The sequence below is a fragment of the Podarcis vaucheri genome (assembly GCF_965113315.1).
Source record: "Podarcis vaucheri genome assembly, chromosome: 14".
Lineage (NCBI taxonomy): Eukaryota > Metazoa > Chordata > Lepidosauria > Squamata > Lacertidae > Podarcis > Podarcis vaucheri.
In genome coordinates this window covers 35,671,549-35,699,070 of record NC_138752.1, presented here as the reverse complement: position 1 = coordinate 35,699,070, position 27,522 = coordinate 35,671,549, and the positions used below count along the sequence as shown (strand labels likewise).

Sequence of the window (27,522 nt, the reverse complement as noted above, 5' to 3'; positions counted from 1 at the left end):
AATCTCCTCCCTTTCCCCATCACAGAAACATAGGAAAGTGCAGTGCTTTTTTTCTAAAAAAAAATGTTTAGGGGTACTCTCATTTTGACCCAAGAAAATCACCATTTTATAGTTCAAATTGGGAAAAATAAATACAGTAAATGGACAAATGGACAAAGGTTCACAAAATGTTTAGAGGTATGTGTACCCCTGCGTACTCCCAGAAAAAAGCACTGGGAAGGTGCCTTATACTCTGTTAGACCATTGGGCCAAGTAGCTCAAGTACTATCTACAGTGACTGGCAGCAGTTCTCTGGGGATTTCAGGCAGGGGACATTCCTAGCTCTACCTACAGATACTAGCTGTTGAACCAGGGGCTTTCTGCATGCAAAGCAATTGCTTTGCCACTCAGCTATGGGTGCCCCTGATGAACACAGGAATCCACCTGATATTGACTCAGACTCATTGGTCCATCTAGCTCTATATTGTCTACATGGACTGGCAGCAGCTCCCCAAGGTTTCAGGCAGGGCTTTCTTCCAGCCATTCCTGGAGATGTTGGGGATTGAACCCCAGGATCTTCTGCATGCAAAGAAGGTGTTCTGCTACTCAGCTGCAATAAGCCCTTCCCCATCTCCCTATGAAAAGAGGTTTTGTGTGTGTTTTGAAGCACCATTCAAAGCTGGCCACCTGTCAGATTCTTAGTGGAACAAGGAATTTGACAGTTGGCTGGCTTTGAATGATGCCTCTTGCACAAATACATGTGCTCTCACCCACCCACAAACCGTCACTCTTCTCTTTCTACTTATCCTATGCGATGGGTCTCAGTGGTAGCGCGCCTGCTTTGCCTGTAGAAGGTTCCAGGTTGAATCCCCAGCAGCTCCAGTTAAATTGTTCAGTGGCAGTTTTGTGGTAATGTTATTAATATTATTAATAGTTAAAAGAATTTGACAGGTGGCCGGTTTAGAATGGTGTGTTTGTGTCTCTCTCTCACACACACACAGGCTCTTCTCAGGGCTAAAAATACTTGTCAATAGCTTGGTGCCCCTAACAATAGCAAATAATCAAGCCTCATCCTTGATGCTGCTCCTTGCAGTACGCACTAAATATATGTTATATAGGCAATTTCTGTTCAATCTCAGTTCTTTCTCGGGGGGGGGGGGGAGGTATGCAGTGTATATTATTTTCTGCTTGGTAACTACTGAGTTCCTTGAACTTTAGGAACACCAAATGGAGTTGGAAAGAGCTTCCAGACTTGATACTGTCAAGTTTGAACTCTTGCATCTCTTTTTATAGAAATTAAGCACTTAGCCCTTCTTCCTCTTAATACATGGTCTTCCCAAGCAACCTAACTTCACAGGGTTGCTAGAAAGATGAACTGAACATTTAATAAACACACTTTGAATCCCTAGGTTCCCTTCTCAGTCCCCCTAATTCTTAAACTGGTTGTCTCTTAGCGATGCAGAGTAAAACTATTCTAATAAATAAACATATCCCAAGATTCAGGTATAAAATTGGAAGTTGTTGATTAGAAAGAAACTTAAAACATTCTTGTTCTTTCTAGTATATATAGTATACTGGTTCAGGACAGTTAGTTTTGTTGATAGTGAAGCTTTCTGGATTTGATCAAAGGTCCATCTTGTCCTCCATTCTGTTTCCAACAGTGATCACTTGGAAAGTTCTAGAAAGCTTTCAGAGCACAATGGCGGTGGCAAAAATCTACACTGTTGGGAGCATGCACAACTGTTTCATGAAGCATGTCTAAGAGTCTAGTATGGTTATGAAGTTTTGCTCAATAGTCAAATGCACACTTAGTCCTTATGCTATCTGTTTATTACATAATGAGGGCATGTATGGGATGTTGGGAAGGGGCAGCACCTCTGGTGGGGCACAAGTTGTGCTCCTACTGGAGTAGTTTGTCCACCTTTGAGCCCTACCCTGCAACAGCAGCCATATCTTGGGAATAGCTTCAACTGACCATCTATACCAGGTGAGGGTAGCTGATGGGTCTCAACCCCTTGGTGAGTTAGGGAGTTCTGCATGCGAAAACTGGCTCTGGCAGATTGAGCGGATGAGGCTAATTGTGGGTCCAACAATCAAGAAGACAGTTTCTGCACATGCTGTAGAGGGAAATGAGGAGCAGATGGGGCTTGTCAACCTGGTTAGCCCATCTAGGAGAACCTGCACTGCCTTGTGGGATATATTTGGGACAAGAAAAGGCAAAGGGGTAAACCATACACAAATCTGGGGTTGAGTCCCTAGGGTGGTTGGGTGATACCTTGTACATCTCCTTCTGGCAACTCCTGCAGCCAAGCTGGTGCCAAATGTGCTGCTCTATTTACATTTTGACCACATCATCAAGGCTGAGTGTGGGGTCCTATTGTTTGGGCAGCTCAAGACCTCCATACACACTGCCCAAGCTTGCACTCCAGGGAGGTCATTTCAATGCTGCTAACACAGCGATTTGACTCCTACCACCACCTGGAGGTGCACTCTATTGTCTCTCGAGACAGACGCCAACAATATAATAGGGACATACATTAATGAGCATTTTACTAGATACAGAAGAGATTCATCATTTTATACACAATGCTGTTGAATTTACAGGTACTTAAGCCAAAGTAGTGCAACCTTTTGTTTGTATGATAGTTTGCTTTAACAGCTTTTTCCTGTTAACTGGCATAACATTTTTTAAGGTGCAGCAGCTTGCAGCTCCACCTCTAATCTTAGGTATACTTATAATAACTGTTTGAATAAAAACAATATGAAAGGCACTATTTTGAATACTAAAAATATATGTAAGCCTTGCTATGTATTTGAGTTAGCAAATAAAGTTTAAGCTTAATGAGCAAGTATTACATACGTATATACATCCATTTTCATTTCTTCCAGATCATATATATTTTTCTGTGTAACACAGAAAGCTCCAAAAAATAGTTCTTTGAATTATAAATGTGCATATACATATGATGGATTCTTTTATGTACCACATCACTGTTGACTGTGCTTATTTAATCAGAATTGTTATCTCTCTGCGGTAGGCTGCTGATGCCTAACTGAAAAGCAGACTCAACACTCTCATTCACATGTACCTCTTCCATTGTTGTATGTGTTGTAGTGACAGTAATTTCTTAAAATCTGTGCCTTGTTCAAACACTGCTCCTCAAGTACAGCCTAAATCAGGGGTCAGCAGACTTTTTCAGCAGAGGGCCGGTCCACTGTCCCTCAGACCTTGTGGGGGACCGGACTATATTTTTTTAAATAAAAAATGAACGAATTCCTATACCCCACAAATAACCCAGAGTTGCATTTTAAATAAAAGCACATATTCTTCTCATGTAAAAACACCAGGCAGGCCCCACAAATAACCCAGAGATGCATTTTAAATAAAATGACACATTCTACTCATGTAAAAACACGCTGATTCCAGGACCGTCCTCATGCCGAATTGAGAAGACGATTGGGCTGGATCTGGTCCCTGGGCCTACCCATGGCCTAAATCAACATATGAAGCTGCTTTATACCAAGTCACTCCATTGGTCCATCTAGCTTTATATTGCATTCAGTGTCTGCCAACAGCTTTCTAGAGTATCCAACAGAGGTTTGCCCCCACCATGTACTGCTGAGACTACAGAAGCTGCCATACAGTCATAGCCAGTTGTGTAATTTACTTCTTCTTCCTGAATCAGTAGGATATTTTACAGGATAAGTTAAACCTGGAAAGTACATTGAGTTTGTTTTTGACATTATTGCTACGTACCAAGGGAAAAATTACTGTGCAGTTAAATGATGGGTCTGGCATATCAGGTTAAAGATACAGCTAATCCAGGTTAAGGATTCAGCTCTCAAACTTGCTTGCTTTAAATAGCTGCTGCTGCTGCTACAGAGTAAACATACACACTGAAGCAGTCTTCCCATCGAGAACATTAACTCTTCTCTTTCAAGGAAGACAAACCTTTATACTGGAGTAGAAAACCATTTTTCTATTGGGGGAATATTGCTCCACAGAATGATGTCAACTGGGGGCCCTATTGTCAGCTATTGGCTGTCCATCCATGTTTTCAAAGGCATTCCTCCTTGGGCAGGAGGCTGCCCAGTATTGGACAGCCTCCTGCCTTAGTAGAGCTTTGAAAGTGGATTGGGCTGGCTGACAACAGTGTGACCTGGGTATCCAGTGAGCTAGATGAAATTAAGCAACTGGGTTGTAGGGTTTCCACCCCTACATTATGCAGCATACAGAGAGATAATTTAGAATAGCTTTGCTGCTGCTGCTGCTGCTGGTGGTGGTGGTGATAACAACAGTAATACATTAATTTAGGGAGACCCCTACTGCATTTGCCTTATGACTATCTATCTCCGCTTGCTGCTGTTGCAACTCACTTTCTGTCTTTAGGTTTCCAGGCTTGTCTCCTCAGGTCAGTAGGTAGAGAGAGAGTCTGCTTACTGGCCTGAGAAGAGAGGTAGTTGCTATAGCATTGCACTATGGGAGTGCAGTGAAGCAATAAGTTAGCTATTCTTGTGGGTTCCTGCCTGTTGTCTTGGCTTGCCAAAAGGAGCTGTGATAGGCTGGATCACCCCTAGCCTGGGTGTGCTCTGTCTTTGCTATCTGGGAGAGGGGTAGAAAGGAGATGAAGCATATTTCTGTGTCATTTTGGAAGTGGGGCTCTGGTTGGTATTCTGGATGTAATATATGTTTGCTTCAGGCAGCACAGCTGGTACTCCAGATTAGTTGACCTATTTCTTCATATCATACATTTGATTTTATTTCATCTAGCCTTTAAGGGATGTCTGAGGAACCTGGGACCTGGGTGCCTCCCTGCCTGGCCCTTGGAACTTTGCCTAGACCAAGCCCCCATTCTAGGCCACACCCCTTCTGCCCAGGACACAGCTCCCACTGACCCTGCTCAATGTCCTCTGACTGTGTTTCCCTGGCTCTAAAGTGTTCTGAAACTGTAATTATGTATTTTGCTTGCTTGGATGGGGAACAAAAATATATATGTGTGTTGGAGTGTGCATAGAAAACCCAGAGTTTGTGGTGGTTGAAATATACCCTTTTGTACAAGGTTAGAGTCCCATCCATTGCTCTGCCCACTTTTGCTTCTGGTCCTGCCCACCACTGGCATGTGGCCTGGAAAGCTGCCCTTGAGGGAATGCGACCCTCCATCTGAAAAAGGTACGCATGACTCTGCTGGTGCTGTTTTCTAGTCATAGGACTTCAGTAATTAATGAGAAAATTGATGATAAAACATAAACTTTTTTCAAACATAACAACTGGATTAGTTCAGAAGTGGATACATAGTTCTGCTGTCTTGGCTGCATTGATTAAGAACTCCTGCTGGGTAGGATCAGTGTCATTTGTGTTGAGTAGGCTCAACAACTTTCATGCTGATATAAATGCCAAGGCCTTGTTTCCATGTGAGCTCCCAGTGGTGAGGCCAAATGGGTATATTCAGTAGTGGGATTTCCACTTGCTGCTGCCATGTAGGCAAGACTTCTCAAATAATAATAAAAAGCTTATATAACTATAGGGGCTAGGACTTGAAAAAAGGAGAGTGTGGGTGGGAAAGAATTGCTGTGCTTTTAGATGTGTAAAGTTGGGAGAAGACTTAGTCATGAGCCTTAGGGAAGCAGAACTGGAAGTAAAACTTTAAAGATGGTGACAAGTGACTGACAATCTTAAGTGACTTCTTGTCACAAAGTAAATGGCTTATGTGGCAATTACCTGTTCCTCCTTTTTAGTGTCCTTAGGTCACCAACCAATCTCTAGGTATTTTTAAAAGCAATCTTTAATGTTTCTGCCTTGTAGACTCAAAATCACAGGGTAACATAATGCCTCTTGTGTATTCAGACATAATTGGTAAGCACAGTCTCTTTTGAACAAGGCTCCAATAGGGAGTTACATACATTCTACTTTGAGGGAATACTTTGAGGGAATACAGAGGATTCTGGGAGTTTGCTGTCAAGCCATGTGAATTATGTCACTTCAGAATCAAGTGGGGGCTCATAAGATTGAATGCTTCTTCAGGCAAAAAAAACAACAACACCCCATTCTCTGCATATAGGAAGCTAGCATCTTAGGGAGAATGCTTGGTTAGAACCCTTCTCCCAGTCCCTACCACCTAGCTTTAGTGTGCAGGCATTTTTATGAGTAGGAGTACTCTGTAATGGTGAGCCTTCAATCTGCAGTGTGGAATATATATCACAGCTGCAGCTATACTTTCTTATCTGCAGTTTCTGTGAACTGTAGTTTTCATAGCATGGCCTAGGCCCTAGAATCTACCTGCACATTGCATGGGAAGATTGGCAGTAAGCAGGGAAGTGCTTCTCAGTGACAAGCCCCTCCTCAGCTTACGGGGAACCCCATAATTGGAAAATGGTCAATTTAAAGTCTGATGCAACTGACTGAGAAGATGGCAGGCCAGTAGTTCCATGTCTACTTAAGGAAAAGATGATGACATAGCTGTAAAGTTAAACTTAAGAAGGATGGGCATTTTTGTTCCTTATTATTGTATTATTAGTTTTTCATTAAATTAATAAAAATATCTTCTCACACAGACTTCCACACATACAGTTGTTCAAGGAATTGCTTTTCCAATACAGCCCTGTTAGCTAAGGGCTGCAAACTCAATTTGCTGTTTTAAGAAGCACATTAGAGACACAAGACACAGATGGTGATGCAGAGTCTCTGGATTTTTGGATGGGTACTTAAACTTTTAGGGGTTTGGACACATGAAATATGCTTTTGTCTATGAAAGGTTCTTGCCTTTGGAAGGCTATTCCACAGAAATCAGTTTGAGGCCTAATCACCATCTGTGGTTAAGCCATTTATATGAAGGGGTTCTCTTCTTCTGTTGTGATTTGAACCAAACCATTGTAAAACTTCTTGCAACATATTGCAAGGGACTGTGAGATTCTGGGTAGGAAACTGAAAGAACCTGGAGCACAGGTGGTCATTTTATCACTCCTTCCTATTGAAAGTCATGGTCCAGGAAAAGAAGAAGATACTAGAAGTAAACAACTGGCTGTGCAGATAATGTCATTGGAAACAGAGGTTGGATAGCCATTTTACAGATTATTTAGTAGCAATTTTTGCATTTTGCATTTTGCATTGTAAGTGAGTGCCCGGTGCTGCCCATATTTTGTAGAAACCAGAAAAAAATGTGATATTTAAATGGATAGTGTAGTTTGAGACTTTGAACCACTAACACCAAAAATCAGGTGATTCAAAATGGCACCATGCATTCAAACCATGATGAAGAGTTTCACCATCAGCTCTGGAGACTTCATGCTGCATTTGGCAACAATATCTTGAGCGACAGCTGAACCTAAGCCAAAAAAATGGGCAAAGTACGGTAATTTCAGTCATGTTTCGGTCTACCATATTGATGCCCAAAATGATGCCCAGCATCCAAACCTTGATGAAGACTGCTGCCCCCAGCTTGTGAACCCTTGTACTAAGTTGGGCAACAATATTTCATGAGGTGGCCAATTTTTTTTCAAACCATGGGCAAAGCCATGCCAAAGTCACCTTTTGGTCCACCAGCTTGATTGAAAATGACATCCAAACATCAACATAGACCCCCACCTGTGGATCCCTCATGCCAAGTTTGGCAATGATATCTCAAGGTGTGACTGAGCCTATGTCAAAAAAACAGGCAATGTATTGTCAAACTGACATTTGGTGCCCAGTGTCCAAACAGCAATGATGTTTTCTGCCCCTCTTTGGAACCTCTCATGCTGAGTTTGGTAATGGTATCTTGAGAGGTGGCCAAACATATGCCAAAAAATAGGTCATGCCGAAGTCATGCTTCAGTTCACTATATTGATTCAAAAAGGTGACAATCATCAAGACAGTGATGAACACCTACCCCCCTTTGGAAATTCTTAGGCTGAGTTTGGGAATGGTATCTTAAGAAGCGTCCAGATGTATAGAGAGCAAACAAATGGACATGTAAACAGCCAAATGATGTTCCAAAATATATAGCAGATTTTAATTCTAAAAAAATTCATGTGCCTTGAATCTTGTAGTCCTCATTAGCAGATGGCATCAGTAGTTCCTGGCTTTTGAAGCTCTTTGTTACAGAGGTAGTTAGGGGTGCTGGGGGAACAATAACATAAAAAGCCATCTCTTTTGTTCTTGTTGTTGCCTGACCAGGTCTGCAGTTGCCACAGGGAAATAGGATCCCCTTCCCTAGAACAGTGTTACCAAGCACAAGGCCTGAGTAATACATTTCATTCTTATCCAATGAAGGCAGGAACCTCTTCTTACCTGGGCAGATGGTAAATTGGGGGTTTTGTCCCTAGAAAACTGAAGGGAAATATGATCATGCTGTTGTGAACAAAAACAAGGGGATAATTTACTCAGCAAGCTTGCCTCCATTGGTAGGTACTGTATGTGTGTATGAGAGAGAGAGAGAGAGAGAGAGAGAGAGAGAGAAAGGAAAGCAAGGAATCTGTGATAATCTGCATGGTATAATGCAAGCAAAATATTAAAAGATTAGAGTAGTTATCTTATGAAATACACTTGTATGAATTTACTTGTTGCATTATCCCAAAGTGCAGTAAAGTGCAAATGCTGGCTTATGCCTATACTTTCCCATCATTTTACTGCTTGATAGCCCAGGGCAGGTCAAGGCTTCCTTAGAATGCTGAACCTCCTGCAGAATGTAACATGAATTTCTTAGATGGTAGGTTAGCAAGTGCAAGGCAGACTACAGTTAAATTTATTTTGCAGATAATATTCCTTCACTTTGTTAGCACCTACTCATATGTCCCCTGTACACTCCAAGTACTGGACTTACATCCTTACCCTTGACCGAAGAACGGTACACTCCTTCTATCTGGGATGGTCGTCCTCTTCCACCGAGCGTGCAGCTTCGGGAGGGACGCACATGGAGCGGTGAGGGAGGTACCCTGCACTTTTTGTAGCTTGGGTGTCTGTTATATGATATCAGCAAAGCTTTCTGCAGCTTGACTGTCCTGTTAGCGCTCACCAACACTGGCTTTATGTGCTCTGTCTTTTAGATATTCCAATCGGTGTAGTACCAGTGATAACTCTTATCCAGGACTTCACAATTCGCAGATGGTTGCTTAGTGGACTTGAAGTGTTGAGACCTTCTGAAAATTAATGGACTGATTAAAGCAATTTGCAAACTCCAGGTATCGTTAAGGCCATGAATGGCCATGTTCTCTTTTTCTCTCCTTTATCAGAGAACTTAATTGTACAAGTAGTTCTTAAGAACATTAAATGGCTTTTAGATGGAGAGCTTCCTGAAGGTAGAGAACCTATGTGTTTTTAACTCTTTCATTTCCCACAGTTGACTCAAGCTCTCTTTGATTAGCTCTTTGTTCCCAGTGTTGATTTCACTGCTTGTATGGTGGCTTGCCTTTTCAGTCCTGGAATATTTGTGAGAAAAGTTAAACCTAGAGGCCTTCTGGACTTCTAGCATTCCTGGGCATTTAGTATTAATAGTGGAGGCAGCATATCCTACAGTGTTTGCAGAATGGAACTCAATAAGCTTTTTGTTAGAGTGCATTCATTATTTCTCAGGGTTCTTGTAACTGGCATGCGTGTGCGGGCTAAAAGCTGTTGATGGGGGCAGATGGAGGAATTCCAGTGGTTTGGGTAACTGAACTGCAGAGATGGGTATTGTCAATCCCACAGGGCTTTTTTGTTCATTTCAAGGTAACCAGCTGGTTTTGAGTCACTTGTCAGAATGGTGTACTTTCCCCAACTGTGTATGGAACATTTTGTAAAAGTATGCTAGCTTGCATCTGGATTTTCTCCCCCCCCCCTTTCTATTAAAAATCAAATGACTTTAGCACAGCTGGGCACAAAATTGAATGTGGTTGGTTTAAACAGCCTTTAAAATCAAAAGCATTAGTCTCAGGGTGGTGATATGATGACATCAAACATAAGATAAAAGGAAAGGGTTATAATATTTGGGGACTCACATACAAACGGCTTCTTTTTCTTGGGTACCCATATTCGAAATCTGGCCCATCTTAGTTGAACCTCTGCTTCTGTTCTGTCTCCTGGCTTTGATCACCAAGGGACAAATAGCAGTTCTACTGCAGAGTCTAAAGTGCGTATGTTTAGGCTTGCTGTGTGATGTTCAGAGTAGATTTCTTTTTTAAAACAGGTTTCTGTTATCTTTCATTACAGGTGTGAAGTAAAAATGGTGCAAAAATATCAGTCTCCTGTTAGGGTCTACAAATACCCATTTGAGCTGGTCATGGCGGTAAGTGGTATTTCTCATTACTTCTCTGGTGTCTTTCATAGCTTTAGAGGCTCAAAAAAATATTCAGAAGCCTCTGATTTGTGTGGTATTCAGAGTTAGGATGTGTTGATTTGCAGCATATGAAAGGTTATATCTGTTCTTTTGGTTAAATTTTCTGTAGGATCAATCTGTAATTGGGTATCTTGTCATAAGGTACCATAATTTCACAACTTCACAAAAAATATTTCTAACTTCTTTGTCATCCAGTGCTGAATTTATTTGTAGTAATTATCAGAAAGGAATGTAAAAAATTAGATTTGGCAAGTTTAGCAGTCATAAGATTAAAAGGCAGGTACTGTTATGGATTAGTAACTGGTTAGAGAACAGGAAGCAGAGAGTAGGAATAAATGGAATGTTCTCACTATGAATATAGGTAAGAAGTGGTTCTCTCAAGGATTTGTATTGGGGCCACTTCTTTTTAACGTTTTCATTAATAATTTGGAGTTAGGAGTGAGCAGTGAGGTAGTCAAGTTTACTAATGCTGTAAACTTGTGGTAAAAGTTACAGTGTAAAAACAAAAAAGGGATTGCTAGGAGCTCCGAAATGATCTCTCCAAACTAGGTGAATGGGTAGTAAAATGGCAAATGTGGTTCAGTGCAAGGTGTAAAATGATGTACATTGGGGAAAAAATTGTAACTTCACATTTACATGAAATGGGGTGTGAACTGATGATGACTGAGCAGGAAATAATTATTGGATAATGGTGAATAGTTTGATGAAAATGTTAATCCAGTGTGTGGTAGCTGTGCAAAAGGCACATCACATTTTAGGGGCCATTAGGAAAGGGGCTGGAAATATTTTATTATTTATGGTGCAATTGCCCTTGGAATACAGTTCACAGTTCTGGTTGCTGCCCCTCAAAAGATATTGTAGAGCTGGTAAAAGTGTAAAAAGAGCAACCAAAATGATGAAGAGGCTGGAGCAACTCCCAAATGAGCAATAGTTACAGGTTACAAGTCTTAGGTTTTTTTTAAAAAAGGTGAATAAGGGCTGGGAAGGAACATAAGTGTATAACATTATATATGATGTGGAGAATATGGATAGAGGTAAGTTTTTTCTTCATAATACTAGAACCCAGGGTTAGTCAATGAAACTGAATTTTGGAATTTACAAGAACTATAAAATAAAGTACTTTTCCATACAGTGCCTTGTTAAACAATTAAATTTGTTCTGACACGATGTAGTGAGGCCCCCAACTAACAGATTTAAAAGGGGATTAGACAGATTCATGTCGCTATATATCATTATCAATCATGAGGGCTGTATTCTACCTCCCCTGTTAGAGACAATACATCTCTGGATACCAGTTGCAGGAGATTACAAATAGGAAAGTGCTATTGCTGTCATATCCTTCTTGTGAGCTGTCTATAGCCATCTTCTTGGCTACTGTGAGAACAGAATGCTGGACTAGAAGGATGTTTTTCTGATTCAACAGGACTCTTCTTATGTCTTTATGGTACAAATTGGCTTCCACCTTTTGCCTTATTTAGGGGTCCTTTGAAATCTGTGACCTTTAAGATCTTGCTGCCTCCTCCGTATCTGGTGTAGAAATACACTGTGCCAATGTTGGTGGCGATTTTGAATGCCTCTGAGAGCAGCTCTCATTTTTTAATTAAAATAACCAAGTGACTTCAGGAAACTTAGCAGTTCCTCTCCCCACTTCATTTGCACTCAGGTCTGGCATCCCTGGCCTCTCTAAATATTTGCTTTTTGAAAATCCCAGTGTATTGTGCATCTTGCTTCAGATCTTGTTGAAAAACAAAGTTGGAAGGAGAGTCTTAACAACTGTGGCTAAGTCTATTCTGCTAACGTCATCTATCTTTACCAGATCTATTTGACTCGCACCAGGGGGAAGAGACATATGTTCCTGTATCCCTTGTGAGTTATGGCTAATGGCTTTGGGCATTTAGTACTTTTGTCTACAGAATTAGTCCATTTAAAGTTCTCTGCAAGTTTCAGTTCAGAGAGAGAGCGAGGCAGGCAAGCATATGAACTATTTTCTATTAACATGTGGAGTTGTGGATGACAAAAGCAGTTGTCATTGCACTGAAAGTTTCCAAGTACATTTGGTATCTCAAGTGACAGTTCCCTGACTTCCTTCTGTAGAGTGTTTTGCAGTATTCAACACAAAGGCACTGGTAAACAGAACAAGCACCTATGTGTACTTCAGCTCCATTAGACACAGATGGTTGATGTCAGGTGGTTGTCAGTAAATTGGCTGTTAATACAGGAGGGTTGCAGCTAGACAAATCTGTTGTAAGTTTGGTAGCATATATCTTCTAAAGACCAAATATTGATGCATTTCTTTTTGTTGCATTTTTTATTTCAGAATTTTTCTCTACTTGACAAAATGTCTTAGGCAGTCTTATGTACTGTTGTAACCCCTTGGCTTTATAGAAAGTGAAACTAACACGCTAAATGAATTTTGCTCTGGTAAAAACAAAACTGAATCCTGAATGTTTTGAATCCTCAGCTATATCTTAAATCACATGTGTGTACTCAAGAGCTTCTAGAAAAACATGGTGCAGTCTGTCCACGATGCCTAGGTTGCAAAAAGATTGCTACTTACAAGAAAGTGTAACTGCCAAAATGAAATTTGATTACATTATACAGTTAAGCATAAATATGTTGCTTAAATGATTTAACTTAAGGCAACACCTAGCACTAGCTTTTGTTTTTAGTGCTAGGATTTAGCCCAGGAACATTTTTGTAATAGCAATAATGTGATTCTGAGCCTAACAATATCAAAGGGCCAATATCAAAGAGCATAAGAATATCAAAGGAACAATATCAAAGGGCTTGGCTTCTAGGCAAGTGGAGCCCTGGATCTCTATGTTGTTTTGGTTTGGAATTCACCAGTTCTTCGCCAGAATAAACAGATGGATCGTTAAAGCCTGTTCTTATGAAGAATACAATAAATGCACTTGAGGAATGTGCAGACGGGTAGACAGAAACTTTGAGTGGAGATTTTGCTTTAGGAAGTGACTGTAGAAAATGTTAACTTGTGAGGATGACTACAAAAAAGTTGGGGTGCTGCCGAAGAGCAGGATCATCTTTTGTATCTTTGGGAATATTTTGCCAAAGTGTTGGTTGATCATATTATCTCTACCTTCTGGAAGCTTTTACTTTAAACAATTTTAATGAGGTATTCCTCATTAAATAAATAAAAAAGATCCTTATAAAGAATGAACTCTTTGAGTGCTGGACCTCTGGGTTCAGTCAACACACTCTTGTAGACTGCTGTTCTGAGGTTCACCTTAGTGTTTCTGTTAGTATTAACAGTCTTCGCCGCAGTTTTCACCATCTGTGTGCCAAGTGTTGCAACTTCTCAATCTGATGATTCAAAATCTGCTAATGTGTGAAATGCATCTCTTGGAGAAAGATTTGAAGGAACAGTATGATAATCTTGTGGGTATTGTATAGATGCTTTTGCTCAGAGATGAGACGAGACTTTGATTTATAGGAAGCGTGTTTCTTTTAATGAATATTTTCCTCCAGAGGACTGGAATAGGGCATTCAGGATAGTACTGTACTTAATTGGGTTCATTATTTTAGTTGTCTTTCATTGTAAAAATGAACTCAAACGTGACTTACACATGTTAAACGAATGTAATGAAATTAAATTAAAACCAGTAGCACTACTTTATAATTAAATTATACAACCCCAAAATCAAGCAACAATATCATGTTTTTCGTTGTACTGGTACAATGTTCCATATGTGGTGGCTATGTAATAAAATCAAGCCTTTTGGGGATGATGGCTATTTAGAACTTTAAAAAATGTTAGGGGCCTCATTCACACAAAAAAAACCCAGAGGCGTTCTTACTGGGAATTATAGGACCCAATATTCCTCAGAATGTGAAAGATATCTTTCTATATGCCACCATTGTCACGAGAATTTTAATTGCGAGTAATTGGAAAAGTGACAAAACCCCTTCGAGGTCAGAATGATTACAGAAACTAGTTGACTATGCAGAGTTAGTCAAATTAACTGAAAGAATGAAGGATATGTCAAAACAAGTATTTATTGTAAAATGAGAACCTCTTAAAACATATCTTAAGAACATATCTTAAGTCTGAATTCGGTTGCTGCTTTTGAATAACCTCTGTAGTTGTACTAAGTAAGAAATAAGGATACAGGATAAATAATGTTTTATTGTAAAATGAATAGATAGATTTTTGCAAAAAGTTAGTAAACTAGAAATGAAGTATGGAGAAGACGGGAAGTCAATGTATTTTAAGAAGATTTATTGTCAATTAAACAAATTTATTCTTTTTGGTTAACGGTGTAATTTGTAACAAATGACATAAATATTTTCTTTTTATGTATCTTGTTGGTGCGTAAGCATAATAAATCATATAAAAAACAAAACAATATCATGTTTTTCAACAGTACACACTCCGTAAGTAACAGAGATGCTGTAGTCACTGCTACACTACATGTGGTTTGATAGTCTTTCTGAAGACACTGTGCTTAAAGGGGTGATATGCAGACCCACTGTGATTATTTGCAAATACTTTGTGCTTTCCATGGGGTTGAGTTTAATGAATTTACTGGATTAGTTTCCCCATACTTATCTCAACATCAGGTACTGACATTGTACTGATCCATCCTATGAGAAGTTGTCACTGTATCTAGGTCAAACATAATCTAGTTCCTTGAAACAGCCACTTCCTAAAATATAGACCCGGGAGGCCCTAATATTTTAATTTTTATTTAAAGTTTCTCAAATCAGAATCTTAACTCGGATATGCATAATGTGACAGACTTTTACTCCCTCGAGCTTTGCATTCATTAGAGGATTCTCCCTGCAGCAAAGAGTAGTTCCTTAGCGACTGAATTTCCTTTGAAGCAGTTAGGAGACTTGAGCTGATGATTTCAGAGGTTTGTGGAGAGCAGCTAAAGTGGTTTGACAGAGCTCTGTCTGTATCCGAATGTCAAAATGGCAGACTTGTCCCCAGTGGCCTACCATATCCTTGGATGGCTCTGCACATGAGATGCACCATAGGCCCTCCAGCCACATAGGAAATACATCTGCAATGGAACATGACTTTGTGTAGTTTGTGAATGTCCTGTTGCTTAGGGATGTATTTTGTAATTGTAGATTCAGACACAATATGGGGCTAGCTTACAGTATTCATTGACCCCTTCGTATGTGGCCTGGCAGCTGTACTGTCGTGGAATGTGTGCGGTGGTGTTGTGGCAGATACATAGATAGGCTATGTATCCATTTCCAGACTCTCATACATTGTGTCTGACTCATCATTGGTTTGTAACTGCTTGCCAGTTTATGATTTTTCTTACAGGACTAACTTTAAAATGCATTTCCCTGAAGAAAAAATAACTAGGAAGTAGCCATAAGACTGACCAAAAAGAAGACTAGGAAAAGTGTTTCTGAGCAAGCACTGAGGTCCAGCGCCAAGGGCCTTCTAGCAGTTCCCTCACTGTGAGAAGCGATATTACAGGGCACCAGGCAGAGGGCCTTCTCGGTAGTGGCGCCCGCCCTGTGGAATGCCCTCCCACCAGATGTCAAAGAAATAAACAACTATCTGACTTTTAGAAGACATCTGAAGGCAGCCCTGTTTAGGGAAGCTTTTAATATTTGATTAATTATTGTATTTTAATATTTTGCTGGAAGCCGCCCAGAGTGGCTGGGGAAGAAACAGAGCCAGATGGGCAGGGTATAAATGTATTATTATTATTTATTATTATTATTATTATTATTATTAACTCTTTTTTGCGTTGAACATTTGCAATTTCTCTTTTGCTACTCTGTGTGCGAAAACATATGTTTGAATTTTTACTTCTAATGTCCACGTTTCTTCTTCTTCATAGAATAGTAAGGAAAACCAGCAGCCACTCTGATCCTATCTTTACTTTAATCTGGGCTGTTAATCATTACTATTTGTTATATAGTTGAAATGAGTAAATAGACTTGGCGATAACTTTTCCACAAGTAGAATGCATAGGAAACTACTTCATCCTGCCCATAAAATAGAGATGTTGTGACAGTGCACTCTGTCACAGTGGGTATTGCGGAACAGGTGCCAGGCTTTGTCCAGTTTCTTTGCTGCTCCTCTCATTATCCTGCAGTCGGGCGGGGGGGGGGGGAGACTTCACATTTGTGATTGGCATCAGGACTGTTGATCAGACAGCTTCATTTATAGTCAGGTTGATCCTCATATACAGATATGGGAAGTTCCTACTTATGCTGAGAGCAAAATGCTGATATATGGGACTCTGGATAGGCACATGCCCATTCCATCTGCATGCCCTAGCTGGCATAATTTGCAGAACACACAATTCTTTTCTACCATCTGCTAAAATTAAAACCAAGCATTTTGTACTGACTTACGGCTATAGCTGAGGTCTGTTTGCTTAGAAACTTTTCCTTGAATAACTTGAAGGAACAGTCCCCATAGCAGCATTCCTATTGTGTAGCTCTTCCGTTGTACAGTATTCATTTGAGCATTGTGCTTCATCCTGAAATACGCATTTAGTCACAACTTTTTCCTCCTTGTTAGGCCTACAGCTAAATCTCCATGTGTTGTGATAATATGGTATTGCACAAAGCAGGTTCAGGCTAGGTCACAGCTTCAACAAGGCAGCTATAAGGAACCTGATAGCGACTATACATGTATACTTGTGTCTGTGTTGAATTTGTGTACTAACAGTGTTGCCCAGTTAAACATTTGCAGCCAGGTGTTTTATAGTGCTGAGATTCTGGGAGGAAGATGTTTTGTGTCATGGCTAGATCTGCTACATAGCGAATCAAAAAGTGCCAAGGGTCCGAAGCCCTCACCCATGCATTCCAGATACTTTACAAAAGTGCACCATTGATACAGTTGCAGCCATGACAATTTTATGCCTTTTGTCTTTGCCACCAGCTCCTATTTTGCGATTGCTTTAGCTCTTACAAACTTATCTCTAATTCTATAGAAACCATTTGTTTCAAAATCTAGGCGTTGCTTATATTTATCTGCATGTTTTAATGAGGAGTGATCTAACAGAGGCATCCACGCTGAAAGCCTAGGAGCCAAAACTGAGTTCCAATTCCACCACACCATCAATGTTACTTTTAAGAATGGCTTTCCCACCTTTTCTTGTTCTGTGAGACAACCACAGGAAGGGCAGAGCATGTACCAATAGTCTTGTGTGGGTGCTTTCTGTTTGTATCCATGAAATATCCACTTTGCCTTTAATGAGCGTGCCAATGATTTAATTTAGAAAGCTGCATAGTATTGTTCGAGATTGGGTATTCCTAGCCCTCCTTTGTTCCTGTGCCTAAAAAAATATTTATTGACTGAGTCTGGTTCTTTTTCCTAAAAACGAATAAAATAAAAGGAATAAAAGAAATTAATTTAATTTGCCATTTTTAAGCATAACAGGAGAAATGTATATTGGAAAAACCTGAAATAGGAAAGAGAATTTTCATAGAATTGGTATTTATATAGCCATGATATGACCTAGCCAGCTAAGGCTTGAATGCCTTCATTTTAACAGTTCTTTATTTACACTATTTTTGTAAGTTGGTTTGGATCACATTTTTGAAGAAAGTGACTTTATCAACAACAGCAACAACTACAACATCAACAATGTAGAACACTGAATCTTTGAAGTAGTCTCCTATTTCAGACATACAAAACTCAGTCCTTGGACCCCATGTGATTAAATAACCTAGCCATGGCCTTTTGAATAGATGCAAATCAGGTAACTATAAAACTCTGACCGAGGGCTTGGTTTTGATTACATATTCCAGTTAATGAAATTTCACTGCAGTCCCTGGCAAGTGGAAACTGTCTTGTCAATCACAGAGTGACACATACATTGCTGTTCTCAGCCAGCTGTCCTCATTGGCTGAACTTGTTCTTTTCCTTGGCTTGCCAACAAGCTTTGCCTAGTTCGTTGCCCTTGATACTGCCTCTGTGCTTTGTTCCCTCCTTGTCCTACCTGGCATGCAAAAATAGACCATGATAAGATGAAACAATAGCTTGTGTAGTAGTCCTCTGATGGTAGAATTGGTGCTTATATCCCTCCACCTGCTGCCTTCTAGATGTTTAGGATTGCAATTCCTGTTGGCCCCAGTTAGTATGGTCAAAAGGTCAGGGAAGATGGAACTTGAAGTCCAAAGCACCTGGAGGGCACCAGGTTGGGGAAGACTAGGCCTAGACACTTAAATGCTGGCTAAAAGAAAGTGGTGCATTGGCTGCAGGTTTGGAATGCTCCGGTTCAAATCCCTGCTTGGCTGCAAATTTCATTAGATGACTTTGGGCAAATGGCCACCTTTCACAGGATGGCTGTAAGGCTTAACTGCCACTCTTAAGCTCCTTGACATAGTGGCAGGATGCAAGAGCTAATAAGAAGCTAATGTCCTCCTTTGTTCATTTGTGTTTCAGTTTTTACCAAACAAAATAATTGCTTTTTTGTCATTGCAGTCACTTTTCTGATCAAAAAATACACTTCTGAATTTTTGTTAGGATCCATAGAAGTCTCACATGTAGGGCTGCTTACTTTGTGAAAATTATGCAGATGCACATTGACTCCGTTAGCCTTTACTGACATCTAAAATCAGCCAAAAGATGTTGGCTTTTTGCAGTATGGTAGCGCTGCAGAGAGCTTGCTGGGGAGATCATGCATTAAAAAGAAAGGACTCAAAAAGTACTTAAAGGTTTTAATAAGAAAAACAAAAACTCCATTTACACTAAATACATCAACAAACCAGACCCAACCACCAACCCATCCCCCAGGGTAATGGGAGAGCTAGGTGCTGCTCCTTATATACTCTACCCAAATGCTGACACGCCTTAATCAAATACAACTCAGCAGCACCTGCTATGTTTCACAGCTGTAAAGCTGGGTCTCGTTATCTTGCTCTGGCCCTTGCTCCGGCCCCTTAAAGACATACACATGGAGTGGAACAATGATGAACCTTTACATTTAAAGAAACCATTCAACAGAATACAGTTGGTTCTCTTTGCTCCGCTCCACAATTTCAGCACGACTCCAAATCTTGTTTTAAAATCACATATATTGAGAGAATTGCTGGGTTAATGTATATCTTTTTAGAATCTTTTCTAGGAATACATCTTATTTTAAAGAAAGGGTTTGCATTTATTCATAATGCCATTTCCTTCTCAAGCTCCAGCTGAAACAACTTTCCTCTATCTTTTGAAGATTTTCATCCCTAAATGTATTATTATTATTATTATTATCATCATTTCCCCTAGCAAATCCTGAGTAATAAACCTATATAGACCTTACCTACAGTATTATCCACTTATTTGATCCATGCAGGAATTTTGCACCACACAAAGTTGAGAGGTCATGGTAACTTGTGCATCATCAAATGTAATTTAATCCTTAGCAAAGTTGTCATGTTAAAGGTGAACCATGTTAAAAATAACATCAGCTGTTCACTGCTTGCCTGAGTTGTGATCACCGACTGTGCTGCAAAATATCTTGATTGTTAAATGTCTTGGATATAGAAGTCCAAAGACGTGTTCTAAAATCTAGCATAATTGAGTTTTTCAGTATAAGCCATTCCACGCTTGCCAGAGCCCCCGATTGGCCTGAAACAGACTATTGTGTATTTCTTAAAATGTTCCATTGTTCTTTGTTTTTGGGATTCTGCCCAAAATAGTAGCTCTGCATAGCATTATCTCTGGAGACCTTCACTATAGATCCTTTACTACTGTGACATATCTATTGGTCAGCTTCTGCCACATAGCAACTGATTTTCATATGAGCCAGTCTTAACAACAACTGCTCAAAAAACAATAACAGTAGTTGTGTGGTTCCCATAGTCTGTATTGATTTCCAAGAGCCAGTTGGGGGCAGGGCATCTTACATAACACAAGGGCTTTGTGTTTTAGCTAGAAAATGACGGTGATGATTTATTAAATTTGTATACCAACCTTCCTTCGTAGATCTCAGGGAAGTACACAGCATAAAAATACAAAATACATAATAATAATAAGAACAAAACGATACCCCCCAAAGGATGGGATAGGAACTTGGGGGCAACAGGGGAGTCAAACAATGGGGAATAATCCCTTGCTACTTGAATCTCAAAGTCGATCTAAAAAATGAGGAGGAAAGAAATGCATATTTTTTTTTTACTAAATACATCCTTTATATAAATAAAAAGTAATTAAACAGTCTTCAAAAGTTCTTGTTATGAGTTTGTTTTTCTGCCAGATAGAGGGGCAGATGGAGATAATGGCCCTGCCATTAAAAAGGTAAAAGGTAAAGGGACCCCTGACCATTAAGTCCAGTCGCAGACGACTCTGGGATTGCGGCGCTCATCTCGCTTTACTGGCTGAGGGTGCCGGCGTTTGTCCGCAGACAGCTTCCAGGTCATGTGGCCAGCATGACTAAGCTGCTTCTGGCAAACCAGAGCAGCGCATGGAAAGGCCATTTACCTTCCTGCCGGAGCAGTACCTATTTATCTACTTGCACTTTGATGTGCTTTCGAACTGCTAGCTTGGCAGGAGCAGGGACTGAGTGACGGGAGCTCACTCCGTCACAGGGATTCGAACCGCCGACCTTCTAATTGGCAAGCCCTAGGCTCTGTGGTTTGCAAAAGCCATCCACAAGACAAAAGACCTTATGGGAGGTTGCCAGGGCAGCATGGGTGTCATGTTACAGGAAAACAAGTTGTCCTCTTACACAGAGGTTTTTGGCAAGGTGTTCTGGAAATTAGGGAGAAATCCATGCGCACTGGCTAGGAGAGGCTGCACTGAGAAACCAGGGGCCATAACAGGCTGCTGCTTTGGACCCAAGCTTGCAGAAGCTATAAAAGGAGCAACAAAGGACACTTTTGGGGTGTAATGTTTTGCTCTCTCTCTCTCTCCATTGAAGGCTTCAGCTGTAGATATGTATGAATAAACCATATTTCTAAGACACTACAGACTTCTCTGTGCCTTGATTTTCCAATGGAAACACAACCCTGAGCGAGTGCCTGGAACCCCCTGAAATCTTAACTACTACTCAGCAGAGATTGGGCATGGCATGTAACATTATTTTATCTTTTTACTATTTTTAATAGCTATCCAGGGTTTTTCTGTCCTGACTTTTCATATTGTGTTTGGGCAGTGGGTACAGCTCAATGGTAGGTCACATCCTCTGCATTCAGAGGGTCTTGGCTTCAATCTTTGGTACCACCAGGAAAAGAAAGAAGGGCCAGGTAGCAAGTAGTGGGAAACTTCCTCTGTCTGCGGCCCTGGAGAGCTGCTGCCAGTCAAAGTAGATGAAGAATGTGGTACCTGTGGCCATTAAGATATTGTTGGACTCCAGTTTCTATCACCCCTGACCACTGGGCATGCTGAACCCTAGTGTCCCAGGTCCTAGTCTAACACCCTGTTACACCACTCTGAAGTCTAACACCCATGATATAACACTTCCACTGACCTCTACCATGGTTTCACCTCAGCCCAAATCACATCATAATCATTTTATTCAATATTATTTTAATATTTAATAATCACACACAGCTGCACAGGCATTCAGTGAGCAAAGGCACAGCAGATTCCATGTGTGTGTTACTGTTCAGGTTCACAAGCATTCATCCACCTTTTTTTAAAAAAACAACACTTTCTAACACCATCCATTTTCATTCATTACAGTGATGTGTGCTGCAGTGTCCTGTGATAAAGAACAAGAAGATTCCAAGAACAGAAGAATGGCCTTTACAGCATTAACATATTCTCTCTCTCTCTCTCTCTCTCTCTCTCTCTCTGTGTGTGTGTGTGTTTCAGGCTTATGAAAAGCGCTTCCCCACTTGCCCAGAGATCCCTGTTTTCCTGGGCAGTGAGATCCTTAGTGAATCCAAGAGTGATGATGGAGCCATCCACATAATTGAACGCAGCTGTAAATTGAATGTAGATGCACCTCGGTTACTGAAGAAGGTGAGAGCTAAGATTCCTCATAGAAATGTACTCTTAAGGCTGCCTGGGCTGTGCTCATTGTAGTCCTTACATACAAATTTTATTTCTCTTTTTCAGATTGCTGGAGTAGAGTATGTCTTTTTCATACAAAAAAACACAGTCAACTGGAAGGAGCGAACTCTTGTGATTGAAGCTCATAATGAGACTTTTGCCAACCGTGTCATTGTCCTGGAGACATGTAACTATTCAGTAAGCATTCTGTCTATCAGATTTCCCTTCTCTTCAAAGTGCATTGAGTGGGTTTGAATCTTGGTGGCTCTAGTAGTGCTTTCTGTCTTATTGTTACTAGGAATAACATTCTCAGGCTTGTACAGTAGGCTGTAACAATGCAGATTTTACTAGTTTGGATTTGCATCTCTGTATGTTTGTTTGAGGGACGCGGGTGGCACTGTGGGTAAAACCTCAGCGCCTAGGACTTGCCGATCGCATGGTCGGCGGTTCGAATCCCCGCGGCGGGGTGCGCTCCCGCCATTCGGTCCCAGCGCCTGCCAACCTAGCAGTTAGAAAGCACCCCAGGGTGCAAGTAGATAAATAGGGACCGCTTACCAGTGGGAAGATAAACGGCGTTCCGTGTGCTGTGCTGGCTCGCCAGATGCAGCTTGTCACGCTGGCCACGTGACCCAGAAGTGTCTGCGGACAGCGCTGGCTCCCGGCCTATACAGTGAGATGAGCGCACAACCCTAGAGTCTGGCAAGACTGGCCCGTGCAGGCAGGGGTACCTTTACCTTTACTTTTATGTTTGTTTGAAGGGTTGTAACCCTTATACTTATACTGGCAAAGAAGATAAGTTATCTCTGCTTGCTGCTTTTGGAGGTGTCCTAAACTGAAAAAAGGGAAAGTGCTCTGGGGATAGTAGTTGGCTGCTGAATGGTGAGGCATACATTTCAGATGGGATTGTGTTGTTATTTTTTCTTTTTTTCTTGGTTCTCTTTAGCTAAGATCCAAATATCAGTACTGTACAGATGCTGAAAAATCATCTAGTTCCAGAGCTACTGTATTTCATCATGTAATGGTTGCATTTTTGGTTACGATTTTTCCTTTCCAAAAAGGAGCTTGTGACTATTATGCGGGGAAATACGAAAGTGCAACCATTATGTGAGGGTGGAAAAGTAGGGACTACAGCAGGTGGATTCAAGGAGCTGGGCCAGCGGCACGGGAAGAGTGAGCGTGAACCAGAGACAAAGTAACTGTTGTTATGGGGAGAGAAAACAGAAAGACACTAGTGTACCTTTCTGTAAAAATGAAGCCTCCCTTGTGCGTATGTTCTCTTGTCCAGACTACTGACATGCAGTGGTGTCGCTCATTTATCAGAATCTCTATGGTGAACGAAACTGCTCTATATTTTGCATTGCAAGAGCGGAATAGCCATTCAAATTTGGACAGGAAGTTCTGGTAAGGAATGCCATGGGAACAGCAAACGAGTGGTGCCAGCAGCCAGGCCTGCCGCCTCCCGCCACGTCTCCCCTCAGTGCACATGGCCTGGCCATCCCCTACATTGGTTCCCATTGAAACAACAATAAAAAAGCAGCAGGCGGATGGGGAGAAACATTCTCTCCCACTACGCTCCCACTAGGAGCTCATGGCCGAGATGGCGAGGTACAAGGGGAGCAGGGGTGGCAGTAGCTGGAGGAGGAAATGAAGGGGCCTGAAGCCTAGTGGAGCCACATAAGTTACCCTGTGACTATTATGTGGGGAATACTCTGGGACCATTTCGGGGGTCCAGAAAAGGGGAGATGCAACTATTATGCGGTGGCGACCAGTATGCATGAAATACGGTGTTGTGTTGATAAGCAGAGGGCTACTAGGACAGTTATAAGGCTGTCTGTGTTTGTGGTTTTCACTTGAGTTGAACATACATTTGTGTTCTGCCAATGCTTAACTGACCAGCCTGACACACATGTTACCAAGCTGCAATATCTAACATTAGATTAGCAAAATGCCTGCTGTTATCTTGGTCCCAGGGATTGTAAGGTAGGGGGAGCTGAATTTGGTACAGGGCTGTTCTGGTCTATACTATCGATTGTCTTAATACTGTATAGCTGTGCACTTCAAAACTCTCATAATTAGAGCAGCAGAAACCAGAAGGAACAACTGTACCCTAAGTGAACGTACGGTAGTTCCTAGATTCCCTGCCTCATGTTCTTTCTTCCTTATGTCTCCCACTTATTTTTTTGTTAGTGATATTTGCTGCAACCCCACCACTATGTAGCCAGGTAGCTGTTATAACAATAGTGTGTCATCTGCCATGTAAGCCTATATTTGGTGCAGCAGAGGTTTATGGCTTGGTTCTACCAGTGACATTTAAGAGCAGCTTAGTCTATCTCGGAAAGCAATTAAATACCCTTTTGTGTTTGATAAACAAAAGCTCAGATTGTGTTACCTTACTTATCTGCTTTGTTGGCATGTATTCAAGACAACAGCTTCTTGAAAGCTGAGAGACTTGGAACTTCTGCTGCTTTGGGTGACCTTTTGTGACTAAAACCTACAGGTCTCTTAAATTTCAGTCTATTTCTCTACAGCTAAGAACAAATGTGTTGTGTGCAGCTGCTTAAAAATACAGTGGCACTTCTATTCTGCTGTCTCTTTGGCTTTATCTCAGGTGCTGCCTGAGGATGGAATGAGACATGAAGGAAGCAGACCTTTGTTTTCAAATATAGGTCACTACCCAAATTCTGAAAAGCTAGGCAGGTGATTTCAAGTGGGAAAATGGTGGGTGGTGTGGTGCTGAATCCTTCCAACTGTCACTTCCCCCTCCACACTATTTTTCTACTAGCTGGCATATTTCAGATCTTCAAGCTTGAAGAAAAATGGTATGAAGGAACCATCAGAAGGGTTCAGCAACCCCTCCTGCCCACAGCTTTTTACTTGGAGATTGTGTTCTCTCCCCTACTTTACAGCTGTTCAGCACATGGGTTTCCCACCATCACATCTAGTTCTTGACCTGACTTGAGTTCTGAAAGAGGGTGACTTCATGGAATATCACTATAATTTGCATACCAATTGTTGTTTCTGATGGGTGGGAGAGGGAAAGAGGAATACTTTTATGGAGCCTGAGCTTTATGAGTTCATTCTCAGCTTGGCTTTAATTCTATATTTTCCTCAGTCAATTTATTTTGCTGAGAATTTTCCACCCATTCTGACTGGGTGGATTGCCTATCTACTGCTACAGTGACTGGAACAGAAACTACAAACTCCCTGAAGTGTCAGGAAAACTTTGTGACTTGAGGCAAAGCAGTTCAAATGCCACGCTAACCCTGTTTCCAACAGGTAGGAACACTAGGCAATAGATGTCCATATAAACCAGTTTTAAAGGTGAGTCATCATTTCAGCTGCCAACTGCACACTTTATTCCTTTTTGACAATTACACCAAAAGAAATGTTCAGTCTTCTTAGAAGGAGAACAGACAAAAAGGAAGTACATTTGAGAACTGGTTTCACTGCCTTTATCATGAACAGCCTTTCTAGAGTATGCTGCACTTATTCTAACTGTGACATATCTGTGTCTGAGGTTAGGTTCACCCTGAGAATGAAGACTGGACATGCTTTGAACAATCTGCATCTCTTGACATCAAGTCATTCTTTGGCTTCGAAAACACAGTGGAGAAAATTGCAATGAAACAGTACACAGCCAACATCAAGCGGGTGAGCTGTGATTGGTTGAATAAATAGAATAAATGAATTACTTTAGACAAAACTTGCTGTAAGATACTGCCCAAGCATAACTCCAAGCACTTTATTGTCTTGACCTGCTCTGCCTGCAAGCCAGCAGAACTAGAGAATGTTGTCGGCTGGGCCATCAAAAAGAAAGCAGGTTTAAATCAGCCCACAAGTCAGGAGAGCAGATTGGATTGGACTCAAGCAGTTGGACCTTGCACAGCCCCAAGGTCACCACGTGTTTTGATAAGTTGTGGTGCCCAAATGAGACCTTACGTCCTTCCTAGGCTCTGCCTTTTCTGGGATGGATCTATCAGGTTTAAGACACTAGCTCTTTGTGTTCTCCTAAATGGGAATGCAAATATTTTTAAAAGAATTAACCATCTTTCTATTCCTGGTTTACTTTGTTTATTCCAGGGTATCCTTTCTCATATTGTAACATATTAAATATAGAGAATATGAGATAATGTTTATACATCCAAATGTGTTTGTGTGTTTGCTGTATAGATGTCTCCAAATGATAGAACACTTGGACTTGCCAGATTAATTTTGTTAAAGGGAATATAGGCAATGCTGCAAGTGTGTGGATTGTGGGTGTGTTGGCGTTGGCCTGAGAGGGTACGGCTGGGATAATGTTCACAGATAAAACTGGATTTGAACCTAGATTCACACCTAGAACTCCATCCACTAACTAGGCAAACATTGCATACATTTTCTTTTGCATGTAAATATCCTTCATTGACAAATCTGTATAGGCCATATGGACTGAGAATATAACTCTAATAAATCATTTAATTTTCAGGGCAAAGAAGTGATAGAGCATTATCTAAAGGAACTGATTTCCCAGGGGATCACTTTTATCCCCCGATGGACTCCTCCAGCAGTCAGAGGGAAAACAGCTAAGAGGCCTTCATCAGGATGTGAGTGTGGCACTGTACCAGCAGCAGCCCCCCCACACGGAAGTGACAAAGAACAGCGAGGCAGCACCTGCTCCTCTGTGGAGGCATCAACGCCCGATGGTATGTGCTTGTAAGCCAGTTAGCAGTTCCTTGCTATCTCACTAGGATGCTTTCAGCATTTTTCAGCTTGAAACCTGCCACAGCTTACCCTCCTTTCTTTTTTCATGCCTGACCAATAGTTTGCAATCCTGTCTCTAGATATCTTAATAATTAAAAAAAATCCTTCCAGTAGCACCTTAGAGACCAACTAAGTTTGTTATTGGTATGAGCTTTCGTGTGCATGCAAACTTCTTCAGGTATGCACACGAAAGCTCATACCAGTAACATACTTAGTTGGTCTCTAAGGTGCTACGGGAAGGATTTTTTAAATTTTGTTTTGACTACGGCAGACCAACACAGCTACCTACCTGTAACTAGATATCTTTATGTTCTGGATAATTTGGGAGAGCCTAATTTTGACTATGGCATTCCTGCAGTCTGGCAGCTGCTTATCCTAAGGCATTTCATCAGGTCTACTCTGGACTACTGAGTTCAGGAACAAAAACATTATATGGAGCCGATCCAGAAAATCCTTTCCCTCCTTCACTCCCTCTTGTTCCCATTTGCTCCCATCACAGCTCCAATCCCAGGATATTCTCCTCCTGTTACAGAGTCCCCTTTGCTAGTGGTTGGCTGTGCATGCCTGTTGGTGCATATCTGCCTTACT

General features: G+C 41.1%; 1 protein-coding gene across 2 annotated transcripts in view; it reads left to right on the top strand.

The window, feature by feature from the left end:
* Positions 1-27,522, top strand: part of SEC14L5 (SEC14 like lipid binding 5) — a 40,206-nt gene that overhangs the window by 893 nt on the left and 11,791 nt on the right. The window contains exons 2-7 of one of the 2 annotated variants that reach the window (XM_082199089.1): positions 9,001-9,135; positions 10,142-10,217; positions 22,015-22,164; positions 22,261-22,392; positions 25,717-25,845; positions 26,660-26,876. In XM_082199089.1, the coding sequence (XP_082055215.1) occupies positions 10,155-10,217; positions 22,015-22,164; positions 22,261-22,392; positions 25,717-25,845; positions 26,660-26,876 (691 nt within the window). In that variant the 5' untranslated portion in view covers positions 9,001-9,135; positions 10,142-10,154. The remainder of the gene's footprint in view (positions 1-9,000; positions 9,136-10,141; positions 10,218-22,014; positions 22,165-22,260; positions 22,393-25,716; positions 25,846-26,659; positions 26,877-27,522) is intronic. The other variant, XM_082199090.1, reaches the window with a different exon arrangement.